At 32.7% G+C, this 21,600-nt stretch overlaps 1 protein-coding gene across 3 annotated transcripts in view; it reads right to left on the bottom strand.

The window, feature by feature from the left end:
- The window catches only part of LOC126774451 (adenylate cyclase type 2-like), a 206,833-nt gene that overhangs the window by 118,384 nt on the left and 66,849 nt on the right, over window positions 1-21,600 (bottom strand). For all 3 annotated transcript variants that reach the window (XM_050495998.1, XM_050495996.1, XM_050495999.1), the window contains exon 2: window positions 15,655-15,800. In XM_050495998.1, the coding sequence (XP_050351955.1) occupies window positions 15,655-15,800 (146 nt within the window). The remainder of the gene's footprint in view (window positions 1-15,654; window positions 15,801-21,600) is intronic.

Below are 21,600 nucleotides of genomic sequence, written 5' to 3' on the forward strand. Positions count from 1 at the left end.
TCGGATCCGAAACGCAGCTACACTATGTATTGCTGATTGGCACTAGAATATCTGACGAGTTAGTGATCCCTACCCAGAGGGGATTGCACAAATCCACCCGGTAAGTATGTAAGTGAGTATAATTTTGGGCCATCAAACAAAGAGAATCGTTAACTGATTATAATATCTTGTCAAAAATTAAATTTAGTTATTTATTTAATTGGATCTCAAACTGTTGTACATAAAATACATCCAATACATGCTTTAGATTTACTTGTATGTACCACCAATTATAGAAGACAACGTGTATTCTTTTTTTATAGGATAGGTAGGCGGAAGAGGACATGGGCCACCTGATGGTGAGTGGTCACCAACACCCATAGACATTGGCATTGTAAGAAATCAACCATCACCATAATAACCATCGCTCACATTGCCAATGTGCCAGCAACCTTAGAAACTAAGATGTTAAGTCACTTGTGCCTGTAATTAAACTGGCTCACTCACCCTTTAAACCGGAACAAAAGAATACCAAGTACTGCAGTTTTTCGGTAGAATATCGAGTGGGTGGTACCTACCCAGACGAGCGAACCCAGACGTGTGTATGGACTCGAAACGATATTAATGCGAATTAATATGAGGTCTAAGGTCGGTAATCGATATCGGTGTCCAAAAATATGTTATAATTTTTTTAATTAATTTCAGAATATAATGTTAGAATATAATATAATGTTATAATTTTTTTAATTAATTTCAGAACTCTATCGTCTCTCCTATTGACCCTAATCTATTTTAATTGAATGTCAAAAGCAGACTAAAAATCGTCATGTTTTTATAGTAGTTATTCAGTTTTTAAGCGGAGTTATCTTTTTTTTACAAATTTATACCAATGAAAGTAATATTTGTTATTTATAATTGAAAAAAAAAACTTTTTTTTATATGAGGAACAAACGAGCAGGAGGCTCACCTGATAGAAAATGACTACCACCGCCCATGGACATCTGCAACATGGGCTTGCAGGTGGTTTGCCGGGCTTTAAGGAATAAGTACGCTCGTTTCTTGAAGGCCGCTATGTCACAAGGCGATTCGGAAAAGTCGCCGGCGAAAGCTCGTTCCACAAAGTGATGTGAGGCAGGTAAATTGCTAACCTTAAAAATCGCGCTGTTTTGGATTTCCAGACAACGAAGTGGTGAGAGTGGATTTTTGAGTTCGTTCAGTTATTGTTTTAAATAAGGTTTTATAGTAAATAAAACGTAAACGTAGATAAAGTACGTAAGTAGAGTTTTGTAAGTTTTTATGTTGGTTCTAAGCTTATTGATATACATAAGTATTTAATTGCAAAATATATCTTTACGATAATATATAAGTATTCAATTGAATTAAAAGTTTTTTAATCATTAAATTTAAATATAAAAATATTCAATGCTACAGGTAATCAACTACAAAGAGTTTTAACGATAATTTATTAATTCATAATTTTTTAACATTGTTACGGTCACGCGAGACAAAACCGTAACGGATAACATTTTTGCTTTTTTTTATAGAGTAGTTTGTCGGACGAATAAATGGGCCACCTGATGGTAAGTGATCACCGACGCCCTTAGACATTGGCATTGTAGGAGATGTTAACCATCTCTTACATCGCCGATGCGCCACCAACCGTGGAAACTAAGATGTTATGTCCTTTGTGCCTGAAATTACACTGGCTCACTCACCCATCAAACCGGAACACAACAATACCAAGTATGCTGTAGCTATTTGGCGGTATAATATTTGATCAATTGGTGGTACCTACCCAGTCAAGCTTGCACAAAGCCCTACCACCAGAACAAAGTTTATTTAATATATAATGATCGGTACAATCTAGATGTTTGTGAAACATATTGAATAAATCATTCAAATTTACAAATACAGGTTTACCGTCTAAAATTTCGTTCTCTACGAACTTCGCAACTGTGTAATCAAAGGTACATGTTTGCAAATTTTACTGAGTCAGTCTCTTAGTTGGGCAGAATATGCCTATAGATAACTATTACCTACTTCCCAGAATTTATCCCTATAGGGATAAATTTAGGGTCGCTAACCCTATCGAGGTGCAAATACGTAAAATGTTTTACGGACGGACGGAACATTCCCGAATTAAGAAGTAGTTTTCTTTTAAATGTGTAGATTATATTTGTTTTTCGTCAAAATCAACCCTCTGGCGATTGAAAGATATTTTTAGGCTCCTTTGAACATATCACTATACTTCAATATTTTGGCTAACTACATCTAGCTTGGTTAAAATTCGTAAGAAGTATAGTTTGTGAATATTCTGTAGGTAATATTCATAAGTTTGTACTTCAGAAAGGTTATTATTAATACGGAATGATTATTTAATTGGTCTCAATTATGTTAGTGGAACGAAAGAATGAAATAAATGTGATTTAATATAGTTTAGCGAGACGTTCATGTAACTCGATAAGAAGGGAGATTGTGTGTCACGCAATTCATTACATTATCAAACCTCACTCGGAATTTTACCGCCTTACTTATATATTTTGCTTATCAGATTTGTTAAGCAATTCTGTCTTCTACATTCGAATGTCAAATCAATGACGTCAGAAAGAGAGAAATCAGTGATTTGAATCTGCGTAACATTTCATTGTATTAAATATGCTAAATGTTGATTTTATTATTACACTAATTCTTTAAGATTCTTAACCAATTTGTTTATATTTATAATAATATAGTATATCTAATGAGTTTTGAATCCTCTAGTCTCTTGAATTATCAGTTTTGGATAAAAAAAAAAATCATCAAAATCACGCTAAGGCTTACGGAAGCGGAGCAGAAACGTTGTATATGGGTGATGCAGAGCGTAATATCTAAGCATAGCTTATAAAATCAAATTAGCGAATCTTATGTATATATTTATTTTGTGCATCTCGTCATGGTCCTAATGAAATAAATCTTATTTTGAATTTAGATAAAATGTTACTTTTTTAATAGTACAGTACACCTTGTTAATGTCCCACGGCTGGGCTAAGGCCTCCTCTCCCTTTTTGAGGAGAAGGCTTGGAGCTTATTCCACCACGCTGCTCCAATGCGGGTTGGTAGAATACACATGTGGCATAATTTCAATGAAATTAGACACATGCAGGTTCTCCCTCACGATGTTTTCCTATACCCTAAGCTCATGAAAATTCAGTGGTGCTTGCCCGGGTTTGAACCCACGATCAACGGTTAAGATTTACGCGTTTTAACCGCTAGGTCATTTCGACTTTACTTTTTTAATATTTTTCTTTAAAGGCGTGTGTCCCAGTTAAAACGCAATATATAACAAAAAACTAACTAATTATTAGAATCAAGCGAACCTCAGACACCCAACATAAATAAATGAACATATTTAAACGTTTGCAATGGAGATCTAGGGATTGGTTCTTGAATTGATGATCCTAGTAATTTATTAAACGAGTTTGTCAACCTTTTTTCAGACCCTTCAATTTAATTCAACCTTTAGTTGATCATTGAACTCATAGGAGTAAATAAATCAAATTCACTTGAAAGCGTAATTAAATTAATCGTAGCAAGTCTATAGTATTGAAAACAACAGCTACGCCAAAATGAGCTACGATCGTAGCACTAACGGCTGTACGCGTATTTTACTTTTTGCTATCCATTACAGCTAGTAGCTTCGTTTATATAACGAACTTGTTCTTACTTTATGGCTTTAATAACAAAATATACTTAAAATTACTCTTTAATTCATTTTACATATTTTAGAAACACACATATTAAAACATCTAAAGCCTTACGGAGCATTAGCCCTAAGGTCAGGATTTGCATACAATATTTTAAAGCTTATATTTAGCTTATTCTTCTAGTGATAGACGTATTTATATGTAATAATCCATATAAATATTGGATAAATAAATAACTACTGGTTTTCATGCCGTTTCCTCCCGATAGAATCTACATTCCGAGTAGTAAATATCTGAATTGATAGCTTTACGTTTAATTAATATCAATAAATTGATGTTTTTTACGAACGAAGATTCACATGATGGAAAGTGACTCCCACCGCCCAACCACCTACAACACCCGAGGGCTTCCAGGTGCGTTGCCGACTTTTAAAGAATGATTACGCTCTTTTCTCCTTTTTTCTTGTACTTCTAAATGCCAATTTATTTAAATATTATTTCGATGTAATTTCCAAAAAATCGGTATTTAAAGCACATATAATAGTACAATTACTAATTAATGGGATAATGAATGAGGTTGCCATAATATACGACTATTACAGTCATTAGATGCAATATCACAATAAATCCAACTTCATCAAACGTTGGGCATAACCCTCGTAGATATAAATTAAAAAACAGTTTCTAATGTTTAATATATTGAAACCTTCCCATATTAATATATACACCTCAGTGAAAAAAATAATCGTGCTTTTCTGAAAAATATCCACATAAAATCATTAGGACAAACAGACTTCCTTTTAAAATCCATTAAAATGAATTCGACTTGCTTTCATTTTATACAGCGGATATCATATTTATGTATCGTTAACTGGTAATATTTTTTCTCGCTTAAAATTAAACAATATCTGACACAATATGATTGAATGAATTCAAAATCATGAATCAGTTAATTCATCCCAATCATTAAAAATATGTCAATATCACAGTCACAGTAACAGCCTATTAATATCCCACTGCAGAGCTAAGGCATCCTCTCCCTTTTGAGGAGAAGGTTTGGAGCTTATTCCACCACGCTACTCCAATACGGGTTGGTAGAATACACATTTAGCAGAATTTCAATAAAATTAGACACATGCAGGTTTCCTCACGATGTTTTCCTTCACAGTCAAGCACGAGATGAATTATAAACACAAATTAAGCACATGAAATTTCAGTGGTACTTGCCTGGATTTGAACCCACGATCATCGGTTAAGATTCACGCGTTCTAACCACTAGGCCATCTCGGCCTTGTCAACATAGATCATGTTAATATGTTCAAATGTATTACAACATATTTTCTGTGTAACGCTTATGTACATAAAATCGAATACAGTTCAGACGATCATATCGAGATCACTAACGTATAAAATTTCCCGTACGTCAATTTTAACATTTCAACATTTTCAGAGATACGAAAATACGAGATAAATTAAAGTTAATATTTTAACCGCAGGCTACAGCTCAAGTTTTACCTTTAGTTTTAAGAGCAAACAAATTAATTATTTTTTGTTACAATTTACTGTGTGCAATGTGACATATGCAACTTAGTACACGTGACAATTGTGAAACTATTTTTTCATCAGAAATGTTTTATTAGGACACGTAACAATACTATAGTAATCATTTTTTTTTATTTAACTTATATTTGTGATCATAATGAAAATATCAATCGTAAATGTAAAATGCAAGTAATTGCGAAAGAAAATCTTCAGCGAACGTTATCAAGAAAGTATGCCTTCATTTTATTCATAAGCGGCGTAATCGACCACCTGTTTCTGTGTAAATAATAGACGATATTCTCTCGCGTTTGCCAAAATTTTCCATAAAATAGCAACGAAAATAATACTTGTGATTGTTAAAGTACTTATATATTATGCAGAGACAATTTTTTCGACAATTCGTAAACATTAGTTGAGACGAAAAAAATATTCAATATGCACTTTATTGTGCAGTAAATATGTGTAAGTATTGTGTAATATATTTTGTATTTAAGTGGATAATCGTATATTATGAAACAAATTAAAGAATATTTATTACAAATGCGTCGCGACACCGCGACTGTTACTGTTGTGCTAATTATTGAACTAAAGTAAAACATTAATAAAAAATTACACTAATGATGAGTAATGAAATTGAAATGAACGTAGGGTACCTTCTAAAAGAACGCATCTCGGCTTAGGATGTTGTCTGAATAGACTAATATCGGTCATGGCGGCCAATAACAAAAATTTGCCGACTAGGTTATATTATTATGCGAAGACGTACGCGTATTACTCATTTGACTAAAATCAATGTATTTTCCTAGACAAGACCGCCAAATCGTAATTCCGGGCTGCTACTAATGTTAATAAATAATAATGTAATGAATAAACTAAAAATATAGATTAATAAATTTTAACTTTTTGTTTCTATATAAATTACTTTATGTACTAATTCCTCGTTTATTTTATTATAGCAAGTATTTATTTCATTTAAAATTGTACTAATCCCTCATACGCTATCACAAGAGATGAACAGATATAAACAAACAGCTGATTTATTACATCTCTGAAATTAATGCGCGGCTCTTGACGTGAATAATCAACATTGTCTAAATACCTAACGCGCTTTGAATTTGCAAACGCACAACCATCTTATTTATTTATTAAATAATTGTAAGATCCCTGATGGCTCAGTTGTTAGAACATTTCAATCTTCACTAAAGATCGTGGATACATCGGGCAAGAATTACTGAATTTTTATTAGTTTTATTTGTGCTTATAATTCACATCGTACTTTGAAGTGAAGGACATTCAAGCCTCGCTTAAAAAGGACATATTGTAGCGCTGAGGGAACGCTGGGAAGGGAAGATCGTTTCATAACTTTAAAGTACGAGGAATGAGTTCTGGAAATTTAGCCGAGCTCCGAGCATAACTTGACTTGAATTTGGTCTAGTCTCACAGTTTTGCCACTTATATCATGACAGGTAAGAGGTATGGTTTCTTTCATAAAAATATACTTTGTTCAAATAAGCTCTTTTGAAATGTGAAAATTCATTAAATCTAGTTTAAAGCCAACACCGGTTCGAAATGTAAATTCCACTGAGAATAACCAAGATGAAACTCGGTATTTACTGACTAACTCATTAGTCTAAGCACGGACCTTTTAGTTTAAGGGATATATAAAACCTTTATTGTAACTAAAAATAATCTTTGCTAATTATATTCATTTAAAATATAAATCCCAGGATAGCCTTTGTAAATAAAGACATTGTATTTATTTTTAGCTTTTCTAAAAGTGGAAATCTTTCTTTAGATAAAAGGGACGTAACGTTGACATAAAAATAAAAATAAATTGTTGCGAACTCTAACATGGTTAGTTTGAAAACTTTTTAATTTTTAATTATAGTTACTATGCAGTCTTGTTTTCTTAATTTATCTGGATCCACGCAATAACTCCTAATTGAATTGAAACTTGTAAAATATGATAAGTGAAAGGCGAACAAGAAAAATGTAGTTCGTAAAACTGATATATTTTTTTTTAAAAAGATGGCTTGGATATTTTGGGTGTGGTTCAAGAAAGTGAACATTCAAAATTTCAACAGCCTTTTTAAAATAAAAAATATAACCAGATTGTGTAATAAATATTAATGAGTTACCCGTGACTAAACTTTGAAAAATATATTTTATGCAAACAAAGCCAGAAACAATAAATCAAGTGCCGGTAGTAATTGTATCACATGAACATATGTGCTACAAATGTGGAATAAGCTCGAACGCTCTCAAGAGGAAAGGTATTGCTCAGCTATGGAACATGTTTGCTACTTTTTAAATATAAGGCCTTAAATGGTATTAAGTTTTTCAAGTATTGTAGACTAAATATCATAGAAATAATATTTTTTATTTGTTTGAAGCTAGCGTTACAGAACCTTGTTCAATTTTAAACATGTCCAAAGTGATCGCCGTGGATATTAAATAACTTTATAACGTTATCAAAACTTTCATTCCGTTTCTCCGTCTGTATTTGCAAAACTACAAAATAAAAAGTCATAACCTCTGCGTGTTTAGCGATGAGAGCGAACCATAAAACTTCATTCATTCGTTCACAATAAAAATTAATTATGACGCGACAACACTTATCATTTCTATAAACATAAACATATGCGTAGTTTTGAAATAAGTAATAAATAATATTTTTGTTGTCATAAATAAAAAAACTCAAAAATTACTCTGGATATTGGACCTAAGATATTAATTGTAAGTGAAAACAGACCTAATTCCCAAACAATTTAAGTTATTTTCTTTAATTTTAAGAAACTTAGAAGCATTTTTGAATCATCTTGATAGAAGAATGAATTGAATGTAAAGTTTCCACAACTTTGGCTCTATGAACGAGTGAATAACAAAAGTATATTATAGACATTGACGCTGTAAAATATTAACCGTTTCTCACATCGCTAATGCGCAACCAAGGTTTGGAGTTAATATATATATATACGTATATTACGTCCCTTGTGTTTGTAGCACAACAATACTAAATATTTCTGTTTAGCGGTAGAATATCTGACGAGTGTAAGGTACCTACACAAAACCCTACCAAGTAAATTTCAATAGATACAAACGTGAGCGCTGTAAAAAAAATTAACCATACCATAACTTGTCATCTCCACCAATAGACAGACTCCACAAAAATATCTTCCTTACATCATCACATCACATCACTGGTGGTAGGGCTTTGTGCAAGCTCGTCTGGGTAGGTACCACCCACTCATCAGATATTCTACCGCAAAACAGCAATACTTGATATTGTTGTGTTCCGGTTTGAAGGGTGAGTGAGCCAGTGTAATTACAGGCACAAGGGACATAAAATCTTAGTTCCCAAGGTTGGTGGCGCATTGGATATGTAAGCGATGGTTGACATTTCTTACAATGCTAATGTCTAAGAGCGTTGGTGACCACTTACCATCAGGTGGCCCATATGCTCGTCCACCTTCCTATTCTATAAAAAAAAAAAAAAATCAATTCGCGTCCAGCTATTACTATACAAATACATTAAATGTTTGTACATAAGTTATGACTCATGATGTGTTACTAGATTAATTTCCTGATCTACCTCCGACTTTATTTATTATTCATATACAAGTGTGAACATGCTATTGGTAGAATTAATTAATATGTAATTATGTGTACGAGTATGTATTGTACATAACATGTCAATAACACATTAAGTACTTGGTAAGTATATAAGGGTCGATCCACTTTGCACTCCCCTAATTTACACCCCCAGTACAGTGTTTAATGGAAATAGCAAACTATTAATATCGCATTTCTCTATTTATAATTCAATTTATCTACTTTTAATAGTCTACAGTCGTGTTATTTACTTATTCATACTTTTTATTTCGGAAGGTTAATTTTCATTGATTTATATTTTATTTAAATTTCGATTTTAAGCGATTTTAGTTAGTAGTTGCTTATTATGCGCTAAAGTTTGTGTGACTAAAAAATGTTTTTGTAAACCAAGTTATCGTTACTATAATTTTACCCTCTATTCTAAGGTAATGTACTCTTTAAGGAGGCACTTCTCATGTTTCCAATGGAGATGAAATATGTTTAAAGTAGCTTGAAATAAGCTTAGTTATATAGTAATTCAGTACTTTAAACTTAAATTAAATTTTAATATAGAAACGATCAATATTTTTTAATTAAAAATATATTTAAAAATCAATGTATGCTCACTGAACGTATGCATCATTAATTTTATTATGCAAAAGTTTTAGTTATATCGATGTGTTAATGAATTGCAACTAAGAAATGTTTAGCGTACTTGCGTGCGCGAAAATTTCAGTCTGAAACAGTTGGCATGGTTGGTAGATATTTGCCTTTCACGCCGAAGGTTGTGGGTTCGATTTCCACCCAGGACAGACATGTGTGTGCATGAACATGTCTGTTTGTCCTGACTCTCAGTGTAATTATCTATATGAGCATGTATGTATTTACAAAAGAAAATTAGTATATGTAGTATATCAGTTGTCTGGTTCCATAGTACATGCTCTGCTTAGTATGGGATCAGATGGCCGTGTTTGAATAATGTCCCAGGATACTTATTTATTTAATTACCGTTGCGCTAAAAATCAACTTTAACTTATTTCACCCACAAAGAAAGAAGCACATTCACTTCAGAAATGATTTCATGTAGGAACAACAGGCTTTGAACTGTATCATATATATATATATATATACAGTTTGATTAAATAAGAAAAAGTATATTGAATTGTATGAAATGTTTTCAAAGCGCGTTAGCTTGAGTATATTTAAGTTAAAGTCATATTTGTGGAGTGGACATGTCTGATAAAACGGCTTTGGTCGGCTTAGCGGAGCTTTCAGGACGTTATTTCGGTATGTGACATCGCTTTACATTGTACTTTAAGAATTCCATTCTGACTTGATAGAATTTGTGTTATACAAAATTTACTTTTAATAACATAAACATAACAAAAAACACTTTAATGATTCGTTGATGATACCTTAAATACATTTCGAATTACAAATTATTATAAATAAAAAATAAATTAAAATAAACTTAAGGGATAGTTTGACAAATAATATATACCGTAACCGTACCGTAACAGCCTGTGAATGTCCCACTGCTGGGCTAAAGGCCTCCTCTCCTCTTTTTGAGGAGAAGGTTTGGAGCTTATTCCACCACGCTGCTCCAATGCGGGTTGGTAGAATTCACATGTGGCAGAATTTCAGTGAAATTAGACAAACGCAGGTTTCCTCACGATGTTTTCCTTTACGGTAAAGCACGAGATGAACTATAATCACAAAGTAAGCACATGAAAATTCAGTTCACGATCATCGGTTAGATTCACGCGTTCTTACCACAGGGCCATCTCGGCTATATATAACAACTATTTTTTTAGTCGTATCTAGAACTCTAACCGTTTTCATAAAATTTTTAAATTAAAAAATAACGAACTTCCGTGTAACTTTCATCCCCTATTTAAGCTCTTTAAATATATATATTTTTATCTCTAAGAAAAATTCTACAAATATTCATTTATTCCCTTGATGATGTATACATATCTACATGTCCGCCAGTCAGTTTTAAATTTGTATTAAGTTGATCTTTTGCATTAAATAACGTAAAAAAAACATAAACCTTAGACCACTGAATACGAATCGAAGAAAAATATTATTTGTTAGATACTTATAGATGTCACTTAACTCACAGATAACCAAGTCGAGCAGCAGCAGTGACAGTTTGAAATAATTCCATGCAAAATGAATTTGCTGTCTGAACTCAATTACCCCTCATGAGATTAGCCACCAGCCACCACAGATGACAAGTCGTCATCCTTGGCCTAAATAATTCACTTATATCTTATGCACTAGAAAATATCCTTGACTTATTATATTTACGCCACTCGAAACCTCGCTTATTCGATTATATAATTCAACCTTACTGCACTACAACAAGGTTATCTTCATGTAAATTTAATGCAATTGTTTTAATCTTTAAAATATTGCTCAGTAGTTTAGTTGAGCAGAAATGGCTCAGTGAATAAAATACGATCCCAATGGAATCGTAACAGAATAATCCGGGCAACACTAAATTTTGTGCTTATAATTCATCTCGCGTTCACTAGTGAAGAAAAATATCGGGAGAAAAATCTAGGAGTAGCACTTGTGATGGTATAAACAGTAATATCAAAATATTCTTCTTAAAGAAGAGGAGGTTTTTATACAAAGCTGGACAATTTTGAGGCTCACCTGATGGAAAAGGATACCGCTCAGGGACACCTGCAACACCAGAGGACTTACACGTGCCAGCCTTTAAGGTTTCTATGTGATATCGGTTCGGAAAAGTCTTCAAAGCCACAACAGTAACATTACTATGATAATGCACTAGAAGTGGAAGCAAAAATATTTATATCATCATACCCTGGTTGGTCTACTTTGATATAACTTTGGTAATTAATATTGATTCTCTAAAATCGCTCTCAGCTTAGGAAATTCTACTAAGCTGACATGCATCGGAAGACTGTAATGCATTCAAGATTGAATTAGGTTATCCGTTAGAGCAGTAACCAAATTACAGCTCCTACCATAAGCCAAAGGCCAGGAGGCGATCTGTCTACTAATATTAGTAATTATGGCTTAACAGTACATAATGTATTTCCATTTACTAATGGATCTTGTAAAATCTTAATATTATACAAAAAAATGTTCAAACATCTTTTTAAGAATCATTTCATTCGTCAGATTGCCTTCAGCGCAATTTGACCGACCCTTAAAAGTTGAGATATTTTTTTTTATGGGGAAAGTTTTTTTATTATTCACTCTGTTGTTGAATGAATGTTTGTTTAACATGAACTTTAAATTCAGCATAATTTTATAGAATCGAATAATTTACCGGGAGTCATGACTTTACATCTAAAGTTAGTCCGGTCACTTCCTTAATAGAAGTTCTTCATCCAACATAAATCTTTATATTTACTCGCTGCGTACAGCTCATGTAAAAACATGTACATAGAATATAAGTTTTTATAATTCACAATAAAATTTCATTATATCGCATTGCATACTAATGTTTTAGCGTATGCCATCACTGTACGTCAACACAAAGGATTCATTAAATATTATTGTTACATAATAAACAAAAGAGCATTGGTTGATACGATGATAAAATATGCGTGATAAAACTCGTTAAAACTTAATTATTGAATAACTTTCAAAATAGTGCAATAACATTTATAAAACATAATATAACGCTCCACCTTATACCCTTCACTGGTGACAAGTAATTCTCATTTTCCAGAGATTGCGATTCAACGGGGAAATACTTCTAGCATTCTTGCAATCGTTACACCGGTCACCATTTGCACAGCAGCCATTTTTAATTTAGTTTAGTCTATTATACATATATAATATTATTTAAGTCCGTAAATAAAATAAAATAAAATTAGGTGGATTTTAAACATCGTAAATAATAAATGAATTGGTCTATCTTTTTCAGTTTAAAATATAAAGGCCATAAGGTTACGATTTTAAATGGTTAACGTCACTATCACATCTATACAGATGCCTAGAGACACTGTACTACATATGTAAGCCATTTGCTTTCACAGACTGCGCCAATAAACATTGGATCTGTAAACCCATAGATGTTATATCCCGTGTGCCTGTTATTACATTACAATACAGAGTGATGGCGAATTTGAACACTAAAGCTCGCCGAGTAACGGTATTTCATCCGCATAAAATTATAATGAATGCTCGCGGTGTAATGTACATTGTATTGTTTTTACTTTTTATTTCAATTATATAAATCGATCGTGGAAATTCAAATTAGTTGTAATCATAATTTTTGAACAATGTATATAATAGTATTTAAATTACGACTGCCTCATTAGTCTAGTGGCTAGATGTAAAGGCCGCAGACTGAATTTGAACCCAGGACCTCCGGGGTCCTGGGTTCAAATTCCAAGTCGGGCCAATAATAAGTTATTGGGTTTCTCCGGTCTTGTCGGATTGCCGTTCAATTGGATTATGAGAGTTATAGAAAAGAGAGTGCACCTGAGTTTGCGCACACATGTGCACTTTAATATCTCCTGCGCAGTTGGTTAATCTCTCTTGAGATTGGTTGCCGTGGCCGAAATCGGTCTGGAGGACCTTAGTGTTTAAATTTATACTTATAGTTAATGATTGAAATGTATATTATTGTTACTATGTACTATGTTTGAAATGAACAGACACTAATTCGGTGAATATAAAATGAAAATATATTCCATGATTCACACGGGGTCTGCATAAATCGTTTTTATATATTTATTTAAGCGACGCACGCTAGTAAAGCTCTTAGTCGGTATGATTTTTACACAAAAACTTAATGAATCATACACATATACTTTCTTCAAGATTCACTCCGTCAATTAGTGAAAAATCGTTTGGCAGTTTTTGACTTTATCGCATTTAGATAGACAGACAAGCACACACGGCGGGGTGGCTTTGTTTTATAATATGTAGTGATTAAAAAAGTGCTTGGTACGGTGTTAATGTTCAAATAAACTACGAATACAACAGCCAAGTCCAACCATCTAAAAACGGAACTCTTATATAAGTATTTATGAATATAACATTATCAATCATCATTCACGCGTGCGTATAATGAACGTCAAACAAACAATCGGTACTTGAAACTAATTCTCGATTTGCTATCACACTAAGAATATAATTATAAGTAATTTGTTATAATTCTCTTTCTGTCTATATATTTTGAATATGTCTTTAGTGACTAATTTTAACGGCTGTATATCGTGAGTTCCGTTTCAAATTGAAAATCAAAATGAATATGAAATTTTGTAAGGCTTTGTGCAAGCTCGTCTGGGTGTAGGTACCACCCACTCATTAGATATTCTACCGTAAAAAAGCAGTACTTAGTATTGTTGTGTTCCGGTTTGAAGGGTGAGTGAGCCAGTGTAAATACAGGCACATAACATCTTAGTTGTCAAGTTTGGTGGCGCATTTGCGATGTAAGCGTTTGTGAGTATTTCTTACAGTGCCAATGTCTATGGGCGTTGGTAACCACTTACCATCAGGCGGCCCATATGCTCGTCCTCCTACCTATACTATAAAAAATGTTATTCATTACATTAAATTGAATATAAGGCTACCCCTGTTTGGAAATGTAGATTAATGTAAGTCCAGACACAGAAGAATAAAATAATATAGATGTACAATAATATTTTATGACAATTAAACTAGTTGCATCAAATAATTACTCGCTAAAAATATACAATGCGTTTCTACTTGTTTAATCTTAACAAAAATTTTTCGATCATTGCCCATCCGCATTCCATTAAAAGATATCCCTACCATGGATTATTTAGAAAACAAATTTTTACCTATATCCCTATTATCGAATATAACAACTTATTATAAATACCAAAGAAAAAAAAACCCAAAACATGAAAAAGAATCCCATGAATGAAAAAAATATCCCAAGAGATTTCTTGAGAAGAGAGGAGTTGGGAGAAAAAAATATATTTATAGTACAAAAATATATTTATATTTTTATACAAATAAATAACAGCTACACAAGTATTATATACGAGTTAGTATATAGTTGTATGTATAAAAATCTAAATAAAAATAGAGTTACAACAGTTAAAATGCTTTATAATACAATATAATTTAAATACTTTGATGAGCGACTTAATACGTTTTCTAATTGAATAACTTAAAATCAAAGAGGTATTTCGTATACAAATATCAGTTTCAACATTGTTAGCTAAGGTTCGTTAATGATTTGGACGTATTCAGTAAAGTGTAAACTATAAATAAATCTATATACTTTATATATTTATTCCAGTCTATGCGTTGTTATTGAATATCTGATATCGATAACGTGTTATTAAAATCAAATCAATCAAAACTATCATTAAAAATAAAAGGTTTTCGTAAAATAAAGTAATTGTTTTTCGTACTTATATATTATATATATTTCAATGTATTTTGTAAATAATAAGTTTTTATTTTAACTCAATTTTTATTTATTTGTTTCAAATAGATAGGCTGACTAACTAATATGCCACCTGATTGTAAGTGGTTACCATTGCTCATAGAAATATTTCATACGGTAACACCAACTAACCCACACATCGTCGACGTGCCACTAACCTTGGGAACTAAAATGTTATATCCTTTGTACCAACAGTTACATTGGGCTCACACACCCTTGCAACCGGAACACAACAATTTACTATTGTATAGTGTAGTATAGTATTGCTGCTCAGTGATAGAATATCTGATGGGTGGTACCCATACGGGCTTGCACAAAGCCTTACCACCAAGTAATCTTTATGTTTAGTAGTTCTAACTAATCAATTAATCCGATATTTTCGAAATCACTTTAGTACATTGATTTTTTAGTATTAAAAATGAGTCTTGGAATATTAATACTTACAGGAGAATGTAGAATACACACAGCACACAGGAGCACCATACTACAGAGTAGTGTGACACAGAGCGCGGATACGAACAGCGCATGTTTCAGACGAACACAGTATCGTCTGTAAAGCGCTTCTAGTTCAAGCTCTGTGCCTTCTTCCTCTGTGAACAAACATACATAAATTTATTATTATTATTTTTTAAATAATCTATGTATTTGTTTTATATGATTACTCAAATCGAAGTTTGATATGAAAAAATAAAATAGCAGCCCCTAAATGTACTAATGGTGGGCTAAGGCCTCCTTTTTGAGGGGAATATTTGGAACATACTCCACCGTGCTAATCCAATGCGTGTTGGTGGATATATGTGGTATAATTTATTCCCCTACATGCTGGGTTTCTCGCAATGTTTTTCCTTCCCCTTGCACGACCTTCTCCTCAAAAAAAAGGAGAGGAGTCTTAAGCCCAGCAGTGGGATATTCACAGGCTGTTACTGTTTACTGTACCGAGCACGAGATGACTAAACACAAATAATAATTAAGCGCATGAAAATTCATTGGTGCTTGCCAGGGTTCGAACTCCGAACCATCAACATTTTAACATTGCTTATTAACAAACAACGTGATGTCTCGCCAAGTATACTTCTGACTGAACTTTAATATATTTAAAGTATTTTTATTTTTTTACATTTTTTTACATTACTTTGGAGTCGGCATTCTTTGATCTCTTTCTCAATAAATTTATAATATACAATAATAATTTCTCAATAAACAATATATTTTAATAATATACGTGATATTTTTTGTTGCCATGATCTGGTACATGGCTGATGATTTTAATTTAATAAAGGCAACCCAAATTTTAAGATAGCAACACTTAAACTTCCGTTGTTTTTATTTGATGATGTTAAGCAACTGGATAAAGGTTGGCACACCGGTACGCCGGAAAGAATGAATGATAGTTGAAAGTGATTCATGCTCGATCGGAATCGCGCTGTGTTAAACTTACCGCGTTTTATATCCGTTTGAATCTTGATTTATATATAAGTATTTTTATTTGAAAATTGTACAATATATTAGTTCAGCGTCATATTATCGATTGAAGCTTTTATTTTCCCAAACAACGACAAATAGCACACTTTATAGCGAAATATCGTCATAATAATATTTATGTCAGTGAATCAAAATGCCATAAAAAACTTATATAGCACCTCAATACATATTATATTAATAGCTTGAATTCTGTGACATTGCACTTTTTGGAGGATTTGAATTCCAAATTCAAATTAATGGAATACTAAAGTCATTGATTTTAATGATAGTTAGTTTCTTTTCCGGTGTTTTCTAATGCAATTCTTTATGCGGAATTTAATAATTCTCGTAAGATACAGCACAAAATTGGTAATGGCACTCTAAATGTAATAAAAGGCAATATTTGAACAAAATGCAACTTCTAAAGATTAGATAAAGGTGATATTAAATTTTATGCAAACTCATCTATACTATACTGTAATATTATAAATGCTTTCTTTCTTTAAATTTGATAAAATTTGGTAAGAAATCTTAACCCAAGACAAGGACATAGGCTACTTTTTTATAAATAACACCTGAAAAAATATTCGTAGGCAAAATTAGTAAGCAAATAATATAAGTCTTTCGTTTGCACTCTGATCTTCATCCAGAATCGGTTTACATGCCCTTAAAAGGTTCACGACTCCCAAGCCTAAAATAAACGCAAGTCCTGTTAATGTCCCACTGCTGGGCTAAGGCTTCCTCCCCCTTTTGAGGAGAAGGTTTGGAGCTTATTCCACCAATTGGGCTTGGTAGAATACACATGTGGTATAATTTCAATAAAATTAGACACATGCAAGTTTCCTCACGATGTTTCTTTTCCTTCACCGTCAAGCACGAGATGAATTATAAACACAAATTAAGCAAATGAAAATTCAGTAGTGCTTGCCCGTGTTTGAACCCACGATCATCGGTTAAGATTCACGCGTTCTAAACACTAGAACGTCTTGGCTTGCGAATACAGTAGTGTTTATTTTATATATTATACAAGTAATAATTGTACTCAATCAAAAAAACTACGCAAGCATAGTCTACTAAACTAAAGTGAGCTAAATAAATGAATAATTGTAAATCACGAGAAACATGTTTTCACGTGGACTGAGAGGACTAATTGCATCAAGAATTTTAGTCATGATTCACGATTTTATTTTCATAAAATGGATAGGCGGACGGGCAAATGGGCTACCTGATGAGTAATCACCGACGCCAATAGACATTCGCGTTGGGAACTAAGATTTTATGTCCCATGTTGTTGTTACACTAGCTTACTCACCCAAACCGAAACACAATTATACTAAATACTTTTGTTTGGCGGTAGAATATGTAATCAGTGGTATCTACCCAAATAGGTTTGCATAAGATCCACGTACGAAATGTTGAATATAAAAAATTATGATTTTTTTCCTATTATATAAATTCGCGCTTGATTTTTTTATGTTATAGTTAGGCGAACGAGCAAATGGGCCACCTGATGTTAAGTGGTCACCACCACCCATAGAAATTGGCGATGTAATAAGTATTAACCATTCCTTACATCGCCAATGTGCCACCAACCTTGGAAACGAAGATGTCATATCCCTTGTGCCTGTAATTACACAGGCTCATCCTTTAAACCGGAATGCAACAATACTAAGTATAGCTGTTTGGCGGTAGAATATCTGACGAGTGGGTGGTACCTACCCAGACAGGCTTGCCAAAGCCCTATCACTTAGTGAAATGAACACCTTGATTTGATTGCTATTTCTTAGTTCTTTTTAGCACGAGCATAGAGATTTCCACCATATTACTAACAACATTAAAAATAAGGAAAATCCACTACCGGCTTGGCAGGCTCATTATAAAAACGATTAAAATAAAAAAAAATCTATAAAAAGAACGAGGAAATTATGATATTAAATAAATATTTAATTCCGTCGAAGATGCCAACATAGCAGCGATTAAAGACGGTAAATTTATTCATGTAGAATTAATTTACTCGAATTCCGACCTTAATCCGTGTAATTAAGGAGCAACATGGATGCTATCTGAGCAATTTAGGTTGGTACTCTGCCAAAGTAATTTATTACGTTCAGTAACTATTTTCACCTTGGGAGACAATTACAGTGTCGAAGTTAAGAGTCAATGAATCGTCGAGTAAAGTTGATCCGATTTATTCTTGCCATGTTGGCTAAGAAAGCAGTTCTTACAAATTATCAAGTAAATGGAAAATAGTTATAATTTATAATATTATTATATAATAATAATATCCTGGGACATTATTCACACACTGCCATCTGATCCCAAATTAAGCTTACTATACTACACTTAGTATACTACTTTTCTTTTATAAACACATACGTATATAGATAATTACACCCAGACTCAGGATAAACAGACATATTAATGCATACAAGTGTCTGTCCTGGGTGGGAATCGAACCCACAACCTTCGGCGTGAAATGCAAGTATCTACCAACCACGCAAACCGGCTCGTCGAATATAATTGTATTAATCCTCAAAACTACAATAAAAAAGCAATAAGTGAATACAATTCAGGAAACGTGAAAATTTACTATTTATACGTTAGGAATGTTTCAATTTACGTTACATAAAATCGTTGCACTTAAACTAAACCCTATTGCCGCTATAGTAATCACAATTTAAAGCGATTTTAATTTTAAAAGTACTATAGTATAAAATCATTTAATTAGAAATTTGTTAAAAAAAATATATTTTATTATAATTATTTAAAAATATTATTTGTTAATAAATAAAAATGGTATTATTTTCTGATTTGGTTGCATAGATGGGTCATCTGAAGTTATTTGAACTGTAAAGTCAATCTAACGTGTAATTGTTTACTTTATTTAAATTTATACATACATGCTATTGTTGTTATTATATTAAATAGTTGCGAGCAAACAACAATAACAATAGTTCTCCAGACAGATTTTGGCCACGGCGGCCAATCTCAAGAGAGATAAGCCAGTACTGTGCAGGACATATTATAGTGCACAAGTGTGTGCGCAAACACAGGTGCACTCTCTATTCCCAACTCTAATAACCCGATAGGACGGCAACCCGACACGACCAGAAAGAGTTCAGGCGCAGGACATGCTTTACGTGCTTTCAGAGGCACGGGAATGTACACACTACCAACTTCTAGACTCCGGGCTGCTACTGAGAATTTTCGACAGAAAATCTCAATAACATTTTTACTGGCCCGACCTGGGATTTGAATCCAGGACCTCTGGGTCTGCGGCCTTACATGTAGCCACTAGACCAAGAAGGCAGTCGAGCAAACAATAATGAATAACAATTAAGCTAAATAAGGCACGGAGCTTGTGGAGGTTAAATAAAACATTAAAAAAGTCAACTACAGCTTCACGGAAATCAGAACAGCACATACGATGATTATGTTGTCCTGACCTATTTCGGCAACAGTGACCATTTTCAACCGGAAATATTAATGTAAACAAGTGTGTTTGTGAATACTCAAACTCATGGGATGGCAAACCGACGAAGTAAGAGAGATTAATCGCAAGGTCAACAACCTTATATTCTATCCGAGGCGTGGTAGTTTAACACTGTCAACGTTCTCATTTATGCCTAAAACTGAGAATCCCTTGACCAAAAACCTAGTGGTAGATATTAAAATAGTATAATCACTAGAACAACGAGACAGACTGTAAACATAACACAAACAAATGTATGTATTTATTTATTTATTATTTATTTATTATTATATCAACACCAACAAGACGTACACTAATAAATACAATTGAGTCTTTAAACATGACGTTATACAAATCAAGTGTCTCCTAAATTATAGATGGTGAAAAAAAATATCAACATTTCGAGTTAACAAAAATAAATATTTTAAAAATCAAAATATTTATAACAAATAGAAAAGACATTAACAATTAAATTATTATTAAATTATCACTTGGTATAAAATGAGTAAAATATAAATATCGCAGAACATTTAAATTTCTTGAATATTAATTATTTGATTAAAAGCAAACAAAATTAAGAGGTACATTAATACATAAAGAAAAAGATGTTAAAAACAAAAATTTATACATTATTATTGAGGAAAAAAAAAGATATTTTTTACGAAACTGATTCAAATTGTCATTAAAAATATCAATTTTAAGAGCTTCGTTTGAAACTTTTATTGTTAATCATATTATTGAGCATTTTTTAGATATTATTAAATCGATGATTAGCCTGTTTATTGGAGAGTAGCGCCCCTGACGGGAGTGAGTAAGTTTTTCAACGGATGGAGTATACACAGATGGTCTAGTGGTCTTTTTAGGAGCACGAATCATAATTTTAGAAAGGAGGTAACTACAGTCGATAGTTCCGTTCAATAACTTATATAGGAAAATGATATGGAGGACGCGTCTGTGATCGTAAAGAGAAAGAAGCTTGAAATGTGAGAGTCTATCTTCGTAACTTGGCAGCTTTTTAGCTAAATTTTGACTATAAGATAAATGCCATAAGAACCTCTTTTGTACACTTTCAAGTCTATTCTTGTAAATATCGTAGTGAGGATTCCATACAATGCTACCGTATTCTAAAATACTGCGAATTAAAGCAGTGTATAAAGTAATTTTAGTCTGAGGCTTTTTAAAATCCCTACAATTTCGCAAGACAAAACCCAAAACTCTGAAAGCCTTAGTTACTATAGTGTCCACATGAAGATGAAATCGCAGTTTAGAGTAAAATGATGGCTAAATCACCCACATTGTCCACCTCTGTAAGCAAATGTCCGTTGATGGTGTACGATCTAACGAAAGTGGGTTTTTTTCTACTGAACCGTATAACGAAACATTTTTCAGTGTTTAAGCTCATATCGTTTATGTGAAACCATGAGACCAAACTATTTAAATCTCTCTGCAGAAGTATG

Source organism: Nymphalis io, chromosome 16 (genome assembly GCF_905147045.1).
Source record: "Nymphalis io chromosome 16, ilAglIoxx1.1, whole genome shotgun sequence".
NCBI lineage: Eukaryota > Metazoa > Arthropoda > Insecta > Lepidoptera > Nymphalidae > Nymphalis > Nymphalis io.